At 34.4% G+C, this 15,621-nt stretch overlaps 2 protein-coding genes across 3 annotated transcripts; both read right to left on the reverse strand.

The window, feature by feature from the left end:
- Positions 1-660: 660 nt before the first annotated feature.
- Positions 661-1,146, reverse strand: LOC113493106. Its single transcript, XM_026870927.1, has one exon. The coding sequence runs from the start codon at positions 1,144-1,146 to the stop codon at positions 661-663; it is 486 nt and encodes a 161-aa protein (XP_026726728.1).
- A 2,749-nt stretch (positions 1,147-3,895) lies between these two features.
- On the reverse strand, positions 3,896-15,621 carry LOC113493090 (transcription factor SOX-14-like). Of its 2 annotated transcripts, none has more exons than XM_026870910.1 (3): positions 15,230-15,621; positions 5,309-5,630; positions 3,896-5,029 (listed from the first exon to the last, which is right to left on the reverse strand). In XM_026870910.1, exons 1-3 carry the CDS (start codon positions 15,430-15,432, stop codon positions 4,862-4,864), a joined length of 693 nt encoding a protein of 230 aa, XP_026726711.1. In that variant the 5' UTR covers positions 15,433-15,621; the 3' UTR covers positions 3,896-4,861. The 2 variants fall into 2 exon arrangements, with proteins under 2 accessions (XP_026726711.1, XP_026726712.1); XM_026870911.1 differs by having other exon boundaries at positions 3,897-5,029; positions 5,324-5,630; positions 15,230-15,618.

Raw genomic sequence — 15,621 nt, forward strand, 5'->3', positions numbered from 1 at the left:
CACCCATCTTTCAAATCAAAGTTTTAAACGCTTGTCCTTTTTGTCTCTGCTTTCAAATAAACAGTGACTAAGACGGCATGAAATGAAATAATTAATTCTGCAAATAGGATAGACGTTATCACTTTTAAGTACATGTCATTTTTTAAACTAGCTGGAGTCGACATTTCCTAGCTAGCTTACCTGAGAAGGCTACCATGACATCTTAATTCTAAGGGCGACTATTACCTAAGATGCTAAAGCAGTAAATCTCTTCTCATTCTTCCCCTGTGTATCCACCCTACAGCCAGTAGCAGTGACAGCCTGCCCCCCGCCGCGGTCGCACCTCTAATCGCCTCCGGCTGATACATAAACTGCGATTATTGTATTTTTATTGGACATGAATAAAATATTAATTGCTGATAAGTCAAGTTCCGTATCTAACGCGTTTTCATTTTAAACGGATTCTTTGCGACTTAATTTAGCTTGTAAATTGTTAAGATTTTATCGGGTTTTTGTGGTCTACGACTTAATATGTCTAAACCTTATATTTCGTTAAGAATATTTCTTGGTTAAGTAGATGTTGAACATACTTTTTTGTGTAAAATCCAGACAGACTGTAATGGTTTTTATACTTAGTGACTATTCTCTATACTTAGTTGGACCTTATGTTACTCTTCCACTTCAGAGGTAGTGGATCATGTTCAGAATACTGTTGGAGCTGGCCCGCACTCTGCTCACCAGGGATGCGCACCTCTTACGCATTGTTGCATAAAAACAATCTACTTGTGCATCTGCAAACATCCCAGATGCGCTACAAAAGCGAGGCAGCCCCACCAGCACTCTAAACGCATTATTATACTGGACGCGGAGAGCGTTGTATGTTCTTTGCGTATATCCTGCCCACAGGCTACATGTGTAGAAGTTAGTGCAGTAAGCTCTAAAGAGGGTGAGCTTGACCTTAAGTGAGCACCGTGCAAACCTGCGAGCTATCATGTTTGCTCGAACTGACAACGCTCTCCGCTCCCGCTCAATGTCTTCATCGTCCTTGAGACTAGGCGTTAACACATGACCAAGATATTTAAATCTGAATACTCTTCTCAATGCTGTTCCGTTGAGTATTAGAGGTGGTATATTATCATGTGTCCTACCCCTAGTCTCAAAAACCATGATCTCAGACTTTTTGCAGTTATACACCAATGATTGACTCTCACCCAGTTCTCAGGAGAGATAAAAACTTCGTCGAATATAAACGTTATTGGATAATAGAAATTGGAACCTACGTTATCTGGTGTCATTTTATTGGATCTTTTTATCAGGGTGTATGGATATGATCTGTATGAGAGATAAAACTTCAATAACGTTATTGAAATAGAATTGAACTACTTATCTGTTCATTTATTGTCTTTTTAGGTTATGATTATTATATACCTACAACAGGTGACTAGGGTTCAAAGTGGATATTTATTAGTCGGTGTTACTTAACTCTAGGTAGGTCTAATATGTATTAATTTCCCATTTTTTTCTGAAACAAGATTCATAGTTCGCAACCACATAGAGTCTACATTAATAAAACTACCCCTGTAACAGTACCGTTGTTAAATACCGTGAAATATTCCCCGTTGACGCCATGTGTCCCCTTATTGTTCGCACTTGAGTGTTTATTCACTGATAATTGAGTATGTACCGTGTTTAATCCGGTGCCCCTCTGTTTTTCAAGAAATACTCGCATCGATGACTCTTCGAGTGGCAGACTTGCCAAGGGGGACACATGGCGAACTGTTGATTAATCTTTTTGAAATTGTTTTTCAAGTTCTTATAGGTACTGTTAGTCGGTATGTAGTATGTAGTCTCTTGTTAATTAATGAATATTTTTGTTTGAATTTATTAAAAATACGAATCCCGCACTAAGGTATCGCGGGGCTATTTCACAAACATTTAAATGATGCATAAAGACACTCAGACTCAGAACAAGTATTTGTGGATCACAAAAATGCTTGCTCTACTCGGGTATCGAACCCGTGACATGTCGCGCAGTGAGTTTGGCGTGGTGACCTCAATAATTTATTTTGGCTATTCGTGTAGTCCAGCCGTGGCTATGGTAGTCAAATATTTTAAATCCTTTGTACTTGCTGAGATTATCTAACTTTAAACTTCGCAGATTTCTTGCTTTTAAGTTTTTAAATCAATTGAAAATGTCACAGTGTTTGTATTGTCCTATAACTAATATTCACTAGATTTTGACGAGATAGTTTCTGACTGTATTAAGTGTATTTAAGAGGTAAATTAATATAGGAAATGTTCTTGCCATTTCAGGAGAGAACTTAAGGAGATGACAATCAAACAATATAAATATTTTACCGTGATGTATTTATTATTCGTATCATATAAAAATCAAACAATCCTTGAATGTAACTAAAACTTAAAGAACGTAATAATATAAAACTTAAATAACAACAATAACATAATATCAATTAACAATGACATTTTTTAATAATAATATACAGATATTATCTTATAACTAACAAATTATAATCATAACTTAGTTTTTACAATATTTCGGTGGGTGTATAATTAAATGCAAAGTTAGACAAACAATAACCTAAGACTGTCACGTCAATTCGTATAAAAAAAACAACAGATAAACAAATGAAGTTCAGGGTTCAACATAACGGTTTTCTTTATTCAGAATTTCTTAATTCATATAAAAAAGGAGTAATATTTCAAATACGAATTGACATAACACAGATTAAGTAAAACAAAACACAATATTGTCATATTTTGCTCTCGAAATAATAAACAAATTATAACATTTAATTTATTACAATATCTAAACTTACAACATACTGTAGAGTTCAAGCAATCACCACCTTTCAAATTAAGACTCTACTATTGCAGAAGCAGGATGACAATAACTCGGCGTATAATCACCATCTCACTTCTACAAAGGTAACACGAGGTGAGTCTTTATTTGAGACGTGGTAATAGCGCCCCTGATAAGGATATCTGAATCTAGATCATGAAAACTGAGTGCCAGTGAAAGTCTCCAAGCTCCGTGATATCGTAAAGTCACGATACTTAAAAATCATGTTTGAGTATAAGAACAACTATTATTCATGATATTTATAGCTGTCAATATGGTACGGTTATCAACGAAATTTCGTTAGATATTAGATTTTCTAAACAGCTGTAGTAATTTGCAGTTTACACTATCAAATTCAATTTTACTGCTTTGCTGCAAAAATAAAGGCTTGATACCAAAAGATCTTAGTACGTACCTAAACGTAACGCGGCCGCGTTCGTTCATGAATAAGGAGTCCGGTTGGGTCCAAAACTAGTCGGGCAATCCCGATAAATTATACGCGTGACTAAACCGTTGCATTATTTAAGTATGTATCAGCCTTAAGAAAGTTGTCAAAAAGAAAACATTTTGTTAATTGAATTTTGTTGGTAACCGTACTTGTTATTGTGTTTTTGAGAAACTTTTAATTTAATCTATACTAATATATAAAGCTGAAGAGTTTGTTTGTTTGTTTGAACGCGCTAATCTCAGGAACTACTGGTTCGATTTGAAAAATTCTTTTTGTGTTAAATAGACCATATATCAAGAAAGGCTATAGGCTATATAACATCACGTTGCGACTAATAGGAGCGAAGATACAATGGAAAATGTGGAAAAAACGGGTAAAATTCTAACCACGTGGACGAAGTCGCGGGCAACAGCTAGTTTTAAATAAAAATAGTATGAATAGATCTAGATGAAGTAGGTACAGCAAGTGTTATGTGTAAAAGAAAACTTAACTAATTAAAATTAATTTAAATGTATTGTAATCTAAAAGTCTTGTATAACAGAATATTAATTAACTAAATTTAATGTGCCTTATAGTGATAAAAACAAAACAATTTAAGATTTATTTACAAGTGATATTTACAATGTTTTTAATTTACAGTATTAGTGCCGTACTCTATCGATAAATTATTTAATCGATTATCGATGTTTACTTATTAAGATTAATATGTCATAGGCGTTATTGTAAACTAAATAGGTATAATGTAAGTATATGTTGAGTCTTATTTATTAAACTATAATTTACATTATTATGTGGATTACATAATATATAACTTTATTGCACTACAGTTTATTAGTGATTACATGGTACGAATTAGAGTGGTGATATAGTTATTAATAGATCCGGTTTCGGTATCAAAAAAATAAAAAAAATCATTAAAGAATATTAATAGTAAAAAAGTGTGAAAAATCTTAAAATAATTAAAAAAGAACTCTAAATGTCAACTCAACAGCAAAAGATCGATATGAACTGAAATAGATACCTACACGATTAACATTGCACAAAAAGTCTTTTTTACAAAATTGACATTAATTTTACCTAACTAACGTCTAATTACAATGTTGAAGAGTAAATTCTATGATATGTTGTCTATTCAAAGTGCGAGTGCTCCTCACGAGTCGAACTAAGATACATTGCACGTAAACAGTAACACGATTGATTGCACATTAGGTTATCGCCGAAATTCTTGTGACGATCAGCACCATTCCGTCTTGAAATTGAACTTTAGGTACGTAATTTTTCAGGCCTCTCCGTAGGACAATACGATATGTATTAGAAATGCGTATTCACAAGCTCAAATAAAAACAACGTCCTATTATCACTGTCTATAAATATATACAGAAGCACTCAGGCCGAAACCAATTTGATGGCCGAATACGTGTCCCATCCCTATAATGTTGGTTTGTGTACACTAATGATAAAGTCCTTCCTCAGTCTTAAACACTGTCAGGTGAGCTGGATTCGCGCTCCTGCACGGAGGTGGAAGGTCGCTCCCAGTGGGAGGGCCAGACCCTCGCCGGGAGCGCGACCGGCCTTCAGATGACGTGTTGAGGAGGTTCCTCGTCGCTCTTCATGAGGACGTAGGCGACGGGGCGCTTGACGTCGGCGGGGGGAGGGGAGGGCGTCCTGCGCGGAGGGCAGCCGCAAGGCGAGAGGGCGCTGCTGTACAGTGCGCTGCTGTATAGAGCGCCACCGTATAGTGCCTGGAGAAAGAGGCGGGATTTAAAATAGGTACTAATTTAGATGAGGCGAGGCCATTATGTGTCGTGCTGTTTTTGTCCATGACGATTGAACATATTTGAACTAAGTGACTGCCTCACTGAGCTAAGTGCCGTTTATTTTGATTTTCTAGTCTCATTGAAGACAAGAGAAAATAGTATCCATAATAAAACTAAAACAGCATTTGAAATTTGCAGAAAAAAGGTTAACATCAAAGTGACTTTCAAAATAATTCTTAAATAAAAAAAAACTCATATCAATACCTTGTTGTAGATTACCTGCAAATGCGCCAACTCGGCAGCTAGCTTGCCATCATCAGAGGGTATCTTCGCGAAAGGGTAGAACGGGTAAGGCAGGGGTGGGAACAGCGCTCTGCTCAGCTCTGGCTTGTCTGGCAGTAAGTGGTGCGGCATGGAATGCAGCTGAGGATGTACCGGGTGCGGTACAGACGGCGTCACCAGTCTCGGTACAGGCGCCATCAAACCGTTTATGCCGAAACCGAATTTCGGCTCTTTCTTGACAAGTGGTTTCGGCTTTCGTCGCGGACGATACTTGTAGTCGGGATGTTCCTTCATGTGTAATGCCCTAGGGAAATAAGAAAGGGTAATTATTTTATTTTTTGAAAACGTTGTATAGTACGGTTTACAGTATAAAAATAACGGAAATGAATATAAACGTTTCTTTATCCACATTTACCCCAAAAATTCGAAATTAACCCTGAGTTTCGTACACGCAGTCTGTCTAGTAAACAAAGAAACAAATGATACAGTCAAAATATGATTGTCAATCCGTGCACGTACGCGTGTACGCCCCACCCTGGAATAATATACATTGGGCCGTTTTTCCTTCACACTTAATTTGAACACCCTACTTTTGAATAAACTTCATCTTTCACATCCTTCACATGATTGTTGATTCTCTCGTCGACGGCGACGTATCCTCTCGGCTCTCAAGGAAACATCAACACTCCGAGCATTATCAGCAAAAACAAACGCGGAAGATAGCCGACATCGCGAAATCGAAAGCATAACTCAATTCACACCACAATACTATAAGTTTAGCGTCAAAATGCCACAATGAAACGCCGCTGGGCGATATAACATTATTATTTATGCAATAAAGCGTGCAATTGTCGCGAACGCCTGGCCGCCCTTAAAACAACAATGTCGATTCAACAATGCGCGGATTATTGCATTGTCCCCGTCACAATCGGCATTCTGTGTATACCACGGCACTATGTGCGTTTGGTATGCATGCGAAACCGTATTGTGTAGGCGTGGAATAGAGTTCAATTTGGAGTGGGAGGACGTGTGTTTATGACGTGTAGTGTTGCGAATGAGTCGACACAGCGTCCGATTATGCGAGCTTTGTGATAGAATCGCGATTGTCAGCGAGTCGATTGTAATTATTCGAGTGGACCACGCCAGCGGATGATAGTTCGTCATTGCGCTGAGGTTTTGAATGCGAATGTTTGTACTGTCTGATTGTGTAGAGATTTAGCTTTATTTTTTGTTTAATTTCCGTTTAACGCTGCCGTTTAGAGGTGTTTAATTGGGACGCGATATTTTGTAGAACGATAGTAAGGAGTTGTTTACATAATCTTGTCTTTTTAGGAATTTTATTTGCACGTGCTTAAATGCTTTTTTATGTATGTAGCGTCAATCTACGAAGCGAAATTTAAGTGTTGGCTACCTGAGCAAATGGGAATAAGGTCAATCATGGCTTGTGATATATGAAGAGCATCTTACGCGTAAATATCGTGATAGCCGTAAAACTTGGTAATGTGCAATCATTCGGATAGTTACCTTTGAAACAAAATTATTTAAATCCAAACTGCAATGAACAGAAAGTATGAATCAATATGCAAATATTCCTGCATGAAATAAAACTCATATCAATTTGCATTATTTTTATTTTATATGCCAGATCTATTAAATGCTTTTTGATGCATACTTTAAACTTCAACCCAAAACTTTAAATAAAAGTCCAAGGTACACATTTCTTCTCAGGGTTTATAGGACCTAAAGGTTAAAACGAAAAAATGTTATTGAGGTGCAGCTATCCGTCCGTCCGTCACCAAACTGAATCTGATGAACTGTGTTAGTTAAACAATAAAAAATTTCGACAATCATATTTATGTGGTCGCTATAACAAAAAAAATAAAGATCAAGATTAGCCAATGGTTGTTACGGCTATAAATTTGTTGGTGGGTGGCATATTATTATTATTAGTGACCCATAAATTTCTTTATCACCCATCTTAGGCCATACAAGTTGGCTAAAGATAAACAACCGATTTGTTTCCAAGTCTGAAACCTGTGAGTCCGATTCGCACTTGACCGGCTTTTTTTAACTTTTGTGTTTTATTTCACAGTTCTTATAAGCACAACAAAACTTACCTGAGACTGGTAGCTACCTATTCACATCAAACATTCTTATCATTGACAGCGTCCTATCGTGACCAAAAATAAAGGTCGATGAACCCAGCACTATCATTTCTTTCATTGGTGTTTGTTAACCAAATAAATACGGTATCGCTAAGAAAAATAACACAATATCTTTGGTCAAGAAAAAAAAATCTATCTACTTTTTTATCGACACGTTTGTGGCGTATTTTTTGTATGAACTAATCGAATTTGGTAAATATATCGATATGATTCTCGATATCAAGCAATCGCTTTGTGTATATTGAATTTGGAACGTCAATATGAGGTTATTGGTTTTTTTTTATGAATGCATTTTTGTTACGAATAGTGTTGCGTAGTTGTATGTTCTGTCGAAATCGATTACGTCTTTTAAGATTGATGATTTTTGTTTCCTATTTCGTGTTTTGGTTATTACTTCTGGATTATTGAATAGATTGATAAAATATTCTTTAATGCACACCACGTAAGTATAGTTTTTTAGTAGTTAATAAACGGTGGACACGTAGGTTTGGTTCAATCAAAATCAATGTAGTAGGATTTGTTATGTAAACTGTTTGGTGTCGATAATATTATAAATTAATGATATTTCTTCTACAATAAAGTAATTGTATTGTATACCAAATTAAAATGATAACAATTCTTATGTCTAAAGATATTTTTATAAGTAAATCTCAGTTTTTATTATAGTTATAAATAACAATATACCGTTAACTCGGTTGAATCACTTATAATTAAAAGGGAAGATAAGACGAAGAATGTAATTAACACATTCTACATAATTAACAAAATTTTGACAATAGCGCTACACAACTTGACTGCACCGATAGCCGAGTGGTTATCATGCAAAACCCACTTTACGCGATGTGTCAAGGGTTCGATCACTACACACACCGCGCTTATGTTATCAATGAATAGTCCCGAGTCTAGGTTTCTATTTGCATGTGACTTGAATGTTTGTAAAATCCCCCGCGACTAAGATTTACATTATAAAGCGTGTTGTTTTTGTTTTAAATTACCCTAATTCAAACTATTACCAAATAGGTTATAACAAAATTGGCTTGGAGTATAACAGTTTTACCATTTGAAAACAACTCTTGTCACCATAAACTCTAGATCTTCAAATACAATTCAAAGGTATACGATGGTGTTGTTCCCATCTGTTATCGGTCAACTACAATGGCCAAGGCGCGGTATTTACTCCTCTACTTATTTTTATCGTTGTTTGATCGCTCCGTATAATCGGAGTCTTCGGTAACGGTCACCAAATAACAAATTCGATAGCGTTTGTCTGCCATTGAGCAATAGTTATCGAGAATTGTATAACTTCCCGTGAAAAGATAATATTCTTCTAAGGATTATTCAAGACACAATTTTGGTTGAGTTATTGTGATTGAAATGGTTAATCTAAGGCTATGTCTTAAAGCTTTTCAGCCCAGGTTTTGTTTATGTTTTAACTGCAAGTCCAGTGACTGGAAATGACTGAAAACAATTTTAATTATTTAATTCAGATGCGTCGACTGTGCATTTGGATACCTATTACTTGAACATGTTTCCTGAATGATTTTATAGCTTCTTTATTTTCACTTAAAGCTCAATTTAAAATGTTACTGTCTAAATATGAATGCAATACATCCATAACTTAATCGGTGGATGTGACTGATAATGCCATATGTACATATATTACTTTCTAAAATATTTGGTTTACACGAGACACTATTTTTGTTCTGAAATGAACGCATTTTAACGCAATGCAACAATAACGCTAAATTTTTTTTACAGGCACCCGCGCTATTTACTAGATAAAATTACAAAGTCCACATAATAAACAAAATAGGTCAAAATCATTGCAATAATACCGCTCTATTCCAAAAGCAAAGTTATAATTTCTTAAATACCTCACAAAAAATATCCAACATTGCCCTTCAAATACTCCAGATAATACACAAATACTCTAAATATTGTAAGCCCACGTGCAATTTAAACAATTCTTAACAATGTCCTACACATAACTACAAGTTATCTTCAACAAATAACTTAAGTTGTATTTAACAATGAGGTATTGTGTGTCGTGACGTCATCATATTGATTTTTCACAATAAAATCGTTCATTGTAACGTTATGTCAATGGTAAGTGAAGGATTGCCTGGAAAATGTATTTATTGAAGTTTTTTTTTTATATAACACGTAGGTGTTGTCATGAATGGAATGGAGTGATGAGTCAATAAGTCAGAACTATTCAGAAGACATTTTTTTCCTTTTTCATTAAGTAGCCCGCGGTGTTGTTTTTTAGCGCACTAATGGTGAGGCGAAAAGGAAAGGAAATGGTTTTGGCATCCTAGGTATATACGTATATTGGTGTTCTGTGGTTGTGGCTAAGGCTCTGCTGCTGAATTATTTTCATGTTTTGTCCTTTTTAGACTCTAAGTCAGGTTATATTTATTTTTTCGATTAGGTGCGGATAACTGTAAGTCTTAGGAATTTAATCTTTATGTTGTCTATGTTTCGCAAACATGTTAATCAAATGCACAGTGAATAATGCACATATGAAGAACAATATTGGAGTATCACAAGTACAAATATTTTTTAAATCATTAGGGCTGAACCAGGACCATACTGGTAGCCGACCCCAACATAGTTGGGAAAAGGCTAGGCCGATGATGATGATAGGGCTGAACCAGGAGTACTTCAACACAGCCTTCTATATTTACTAGTTCCAAATTTCCAATAAACCAAGTTAAGCCAGTGTTACATTTATTTTACCCCTACTAATAATGCATAATTTGAAATGTTCTGTTACCAAATGACTTTAAAAAACTACTTATTATTCTTGTTCATCACTCGGAGATAGAAAGTACCTTATTTTCCAAGTCAAGAAGTAAATTTATAAATAATTCGGGGTGTGTGGTTTTATGAGGTGTTATTTCATGACAAAATAGCAACATATCATTTATAAATATCCGCATAATAAAGCAGAAACCTCAATAATTCTATCTACAGATACAATTTTCAGATTGTTAATGAAAATTGAAAATTTTTCACCTGGAATTACGGTACCACCACATTTTATCGTGTATATTTCAACCAATTGACTTAAAATAGGTAACAAATATCACACACATCCGCAAGCTTTCACGTTCATAACATCAGTTTGTTTGAACCTCAGCAAGGAGTTTGCACCAAAAAAGTCAACCCTTTTCGCCCAACAAAAACAACTCGCCTTACAAATAGGCAACAAATCAATTTAATCTATCCACTAGAGGTCGGTGCGAGGCGACAATTATCTGTTATTCATTGTAATAATATCTTGCATTGTTGGCTGCGTTATCTGGGGTCGGCAGGACCATAAAAATGAGCTTATGCCTCCAGTCTAACTCAGGGCGGGATGCTATAGAGCTGTTGTTGCGAAAATCGATGCCATTGTCCTTCTGGTGTACAGGATTGTGTAGGGATGTTTGTTTTTAAGTGTTTCACCCTTTATTTGTATTGTTTATATTTGTTTTAATTTTGAAATATGATTTGATATCATGCAAATTATTGTACAAGTGTTTACGAATAGTGTTTGTCATTTATTGAGAGATCATTGCAATGTATTTTCAACAACCTTAAAAATGGGACAAGTTCTCAATTTGACTGAATTTTTCTATGTTTTCCCGTTAAATAAATAATTAGATAAATTATTGCTATTTCGTTTCTGAGGATGAATAATTATAGTGCTTTATTTTTTTGATGTATGTATAATCGGTTATAAACCTTATTTTTTACTTATAGGGCATTGGCAGAAGAGTTTTACCAATTTATTATTGTTTTGCGAGAATAAAATTAAACCTATTTTTCTAAATGATGCATGTTTTTATTCATTTTATCAATAATCTTACAATGTATTTATCTGTCTGTCTGTATATCCCTCTAAATAAATGTAAATATAAATACGAGTTCCCGACTACTCTACTACTCTACATTATCAAAGTCATCTCGATGGTTTATTGCTTCGGCGATAACATAAAAATGGATAAACTGAGTCAATATCTACTTTGTATGAGTCTAAATACATATATTATTAATAAATATTATATTGTCGCACTTAGGAATAAATAACATGTATGTTATTGTATTACGGGGTATTTTGTCTGAAATCCAAAAAAATCTAAGTAATGTTTGAGTATTTTCGGTACATTAATTTATATTAGATTATGGTTCCAATACTTTTACACGACGAAATCTCTCAAACTAAGCGAAGCTTGTATTATATTTATGAGTATTGTAGAGGTATCTAATGCAAATTATCAATTTCACTGAAATAATTGTTTATTTTTAGGGTTCTGTACAAAACGCATAAAAACCGAACACTAATTCTAATCCTTCTGTCTGAAGATCAGTCGGCCCGTCTGCCATACCCTATGAATCATGAAATAACTACGTTAAATTGTAAATTTGTTATAGTATATTATGTTTGAAAATTTACTACAGCTACAAAACCTACAAAGTTATGACACAATTTCAATAGTATTTTATATATAAATATGAAACAATTTCAACACTTATTTCATCCCTGTGTCGTATTAACATTTCTATATAAGTCAAACAGTAAGAATTAATTTGTTAGGGTTGAATTTAGTAGCGGGGTTGGGCCGGCGCACGCTACACGTCACAATTTATTTGTTATATCTTATTAGAGCACTTATACGGAGATTTAAATCTATTTTAATACATTTTCATTATTGTGAGATCCCGTTTTATAATGGGAGATAGTTATTAATATTTGACGATGTGTGAACTAAGTTTTTTGACAAGTTAAATATTTTTACCACACTTTATGTAAAAGATCAAATATAATTGTGTTAGGTATCCAATAAAATGGTTTATATCGGTCAAGCCGTTGTCGCGAGACGTTCCCTGTAAAATATCCCGTGTTTGTCTTTCTCTGAATGACTTAAGATTATGAGTGAGAACCCAAAATAACTCGAGAAATTTTAGTGTGAACATTTTGAATTAAACCGACAGCGGAATAAAACTGCTAAAATGCACGAAAAAGGAACTCTACAAAACTAGCTTATCCTTGTTGTAAATTTTCTTGAACCATTATTTAAAAATTATCCTTCTTATTGCCATGAAAAAAGGACTACTATTTCAAAACTAAAAAAATAAAATCCCATTCTTATTGCATGACAGGTATGAAAACACATCTTGTTTAATATAAGAAATAAAGAAAAGGCCACACCTTGATAAGTAGGCGATGATAACCAGTACAAACATCCGGCGGTGTGTTTACGCTTTTAATTGTATCGCTAAACGTTTCTTTGATTTACATTTAACATTATATGAACCTTATATTAATTTAATTAAGGTAGATTCTGCTTCTATCGAGCCTTTTCCCAATATTGCAGTTGCATTTAGTACATGAGCATCATTGCGACTTCTATTAGCGAGTTTGTACAATGGTAACTGTATTTCAAAATTTAAACTTAACACTTATGGTTTTTATGGTACCGATGGACTTAACATCATAGTTATTAGAAGGACTAGAAAACTACTCTTTACTAAGATTTTTCACGGCGTGCGTTGAATATCTACAGTATTTTCAACCAACCTCCGAGTAACCCTCAATTTTCAAACCATTTATTACCCAAAATAGTGTCACGCACTAAAGCTAGTAGTCAGATTTCGAATTAAGTCAAGAAAATAGTAGCTGGCTAAGCAAAGCTAAATATTTTGCTAGTTAGCGATTGAACATTGAACATTTTTTATAAGATTAACATATAATTATAGACCTTATCAAAATCAAAGCATAGTTATTCAGAGCTGTGACAGGCTTGGGTGGGTAGAGAACTGTCATGGCTAAACAAATTACAACTTTTTGTCACAGATAACACAAAACAGGTGTGTGGCTTTTGTTTCTTGTTTGCTCACAGATATGAAATTAAAAAAGATAATGAACTGCCCCAAAATTAAATAGTCACGTTTCTGTTTATTTAACGAATGAAAGAGGGAACTGTGTGTGTTCCTCTTTGTGTGATAAACTTGATTTTTTGTGGTGAAAACGTAATGAATTAGGGTTGAAGATAAATATTAGCGTTGTTCTTAATTGTGGCTGAGAATTTTGGTGGATTATTTAAATGTTTAAGTTAAAACTCGGTCAGAATGGTGTTATCGTAGTTTATCCTCAGATGGAAAAATAGAGCTATTAATGGCGTTTTTTATTACCTATATATTTTTGTGTAAGAAAGGAAATTCTGTAATAATTTACATGACTAAAACTTTCCCTAAAGATATACTTGATCTGTGAAAATATCAACTGCCGCAACTGATAGCTAATTATGGTTTATGGGATACGGTGTGATAGCGGATGGTCGGACAGCAGTGCCCCAGTAAAAGAGATTCAGTTTTACCCCGATAAATGTATTTTCTATATCACGTTTCATCGAGATCATTATGAAACGTATCAGACGCAGACCGAGTAATGTGTCCAAGCGATCTTAGTTAGGTATTATTTAAAGCCAAACAAATATCTCCTAAAAACCTCTTATGATATCTTATATCATTATTCGAAAAAATGTTGTGTTTAAAATATTATGTTAGTAACACATATTCTTATATCAAAGGCAGTGAATACAAACAAAAGACCAGGAATCTACTTTTTTACTATAGGTAGGTATACACGGTGATTTTTTAGTCGTCTTACAAAAGCAGCCCAGTTCATGTATCCGACGTTAAATACCCCTAGGCACGATTTTTTTTTTATCATCAAATAAGATAATAAGCACGAAGAAAATTAAACAAGAGAAATGTGAAATATACTCTCAGAAATGATAAAGTTGCTGCCGCCCGCGCCCCTCACCATTGTTACAAGGCTCGGACCGCGCTCGCTACAGTGTTTCTAAAAAACTACAAATTGCATCATAATATTGAATAAAAATTGCATTTTTTTTTCTAATCTCATAAATAGGTACCTATTTTTATCATGAACGTGTTCTAGTCATTGGATAGATGAACTGGGCTGCTTTTGTAAGACGACTAAAAAATCACGGTGTATAATGCAAGTCTGCCAAAGCAATTTACACAAATTATAGGTTTTGGAGTTTGGTTCATATTCAGTCCAATAAAGCTTATTAAAAATATGTTATTTTACTTGTAATGTCCTTGTTTCATTGCTACGTTTTCTACAAAAAAAAATTGTTATTTGAATTAGATGTTTGTAAAAAAATTTATAATAAAAACCGGTTAAGTTAAAAATAATACATCAGAATAAATCTATGGAATTTTAGAAAAAATAAAATATTCAGTTTTGTTTAGTTGTATCTGCAAGCTAGGTAGCTAGGTAGCTTAAAATATTAAGTAAGCCCGTAATTTTTTATGAATTTTCGGGCTATTTTTTTATCTATTTCTGCCTATTTAAAGTCGTGGATTTTGTTTTATTTTGGACTAGAATAAACGTTTTTAGTGTAATGAAATAAAATTAAACGGGTAGGAAATATGTTTATTTTTTTGTAACGAATAAATAAGACGCATTCTTTTTTTTACATGACAGTGGAGCGTTTGCAAGAGTTGCATCAAGTACCTATGAATTTTTACTCATTTATTTTGTTCACCAATATTTGTAACAGAGTCAGTTATATTTTTTTCATGTTTATATACACTCATTTTAACTTTTGTGACTAATTACACGAACGATCCGAAACGAAACTTCTGATAACAACTTTTAACAAATATTTTTAAATAACCTTCAGTTTGTCAGTTACACTGATTCCTAATGATTCCTCACCTGAGTCTCTTCGCCTCGTCGATGAAGGGCCTCTTCTCCATCTCGGTGAGCAGCTTCCACTCCGCTCCCAGCCTCTTGGAGATTTCGGAGTTGTGCATCTTGGGGTTGTCCTGCGCCATCTTCCGCCGCTGCCCTCGTGACCACACCATGAACGCGTTCATAGGCCGCTTTATGTGGTCATTCGGCTGTTTACCCATCGACATTGTTAGATCAATTTTGACTGATTTAAAAAAACAACTTTAAAACAATTAATTCTCGCTACACAGATCCGCGCGCATTATTTTTTATCCAAACTTGTTTAAGTTTCGTTACAGTTTTTGTTCGAATTTTATGTTTAATTTATGCGTTGCATTCAAATATATCGTACACCGATTAATTCCCGCGCGCGTTGT

Source organism: Trichoplusia ni, chromosome 4 (genome assembly GCF_003590095.1).
Source record: "Trichoplusia ni isolate ovarian cell line Hi5 chromosome 4, tn1, whole genome shotgun sequence".
Classification (NCBI taxonomy): Eukaryota; Metazoa; Arthropoda; class Insecta; order Lepidoptera; family Noctuidae; genus Trichoplusia; species Trichoplusia ni.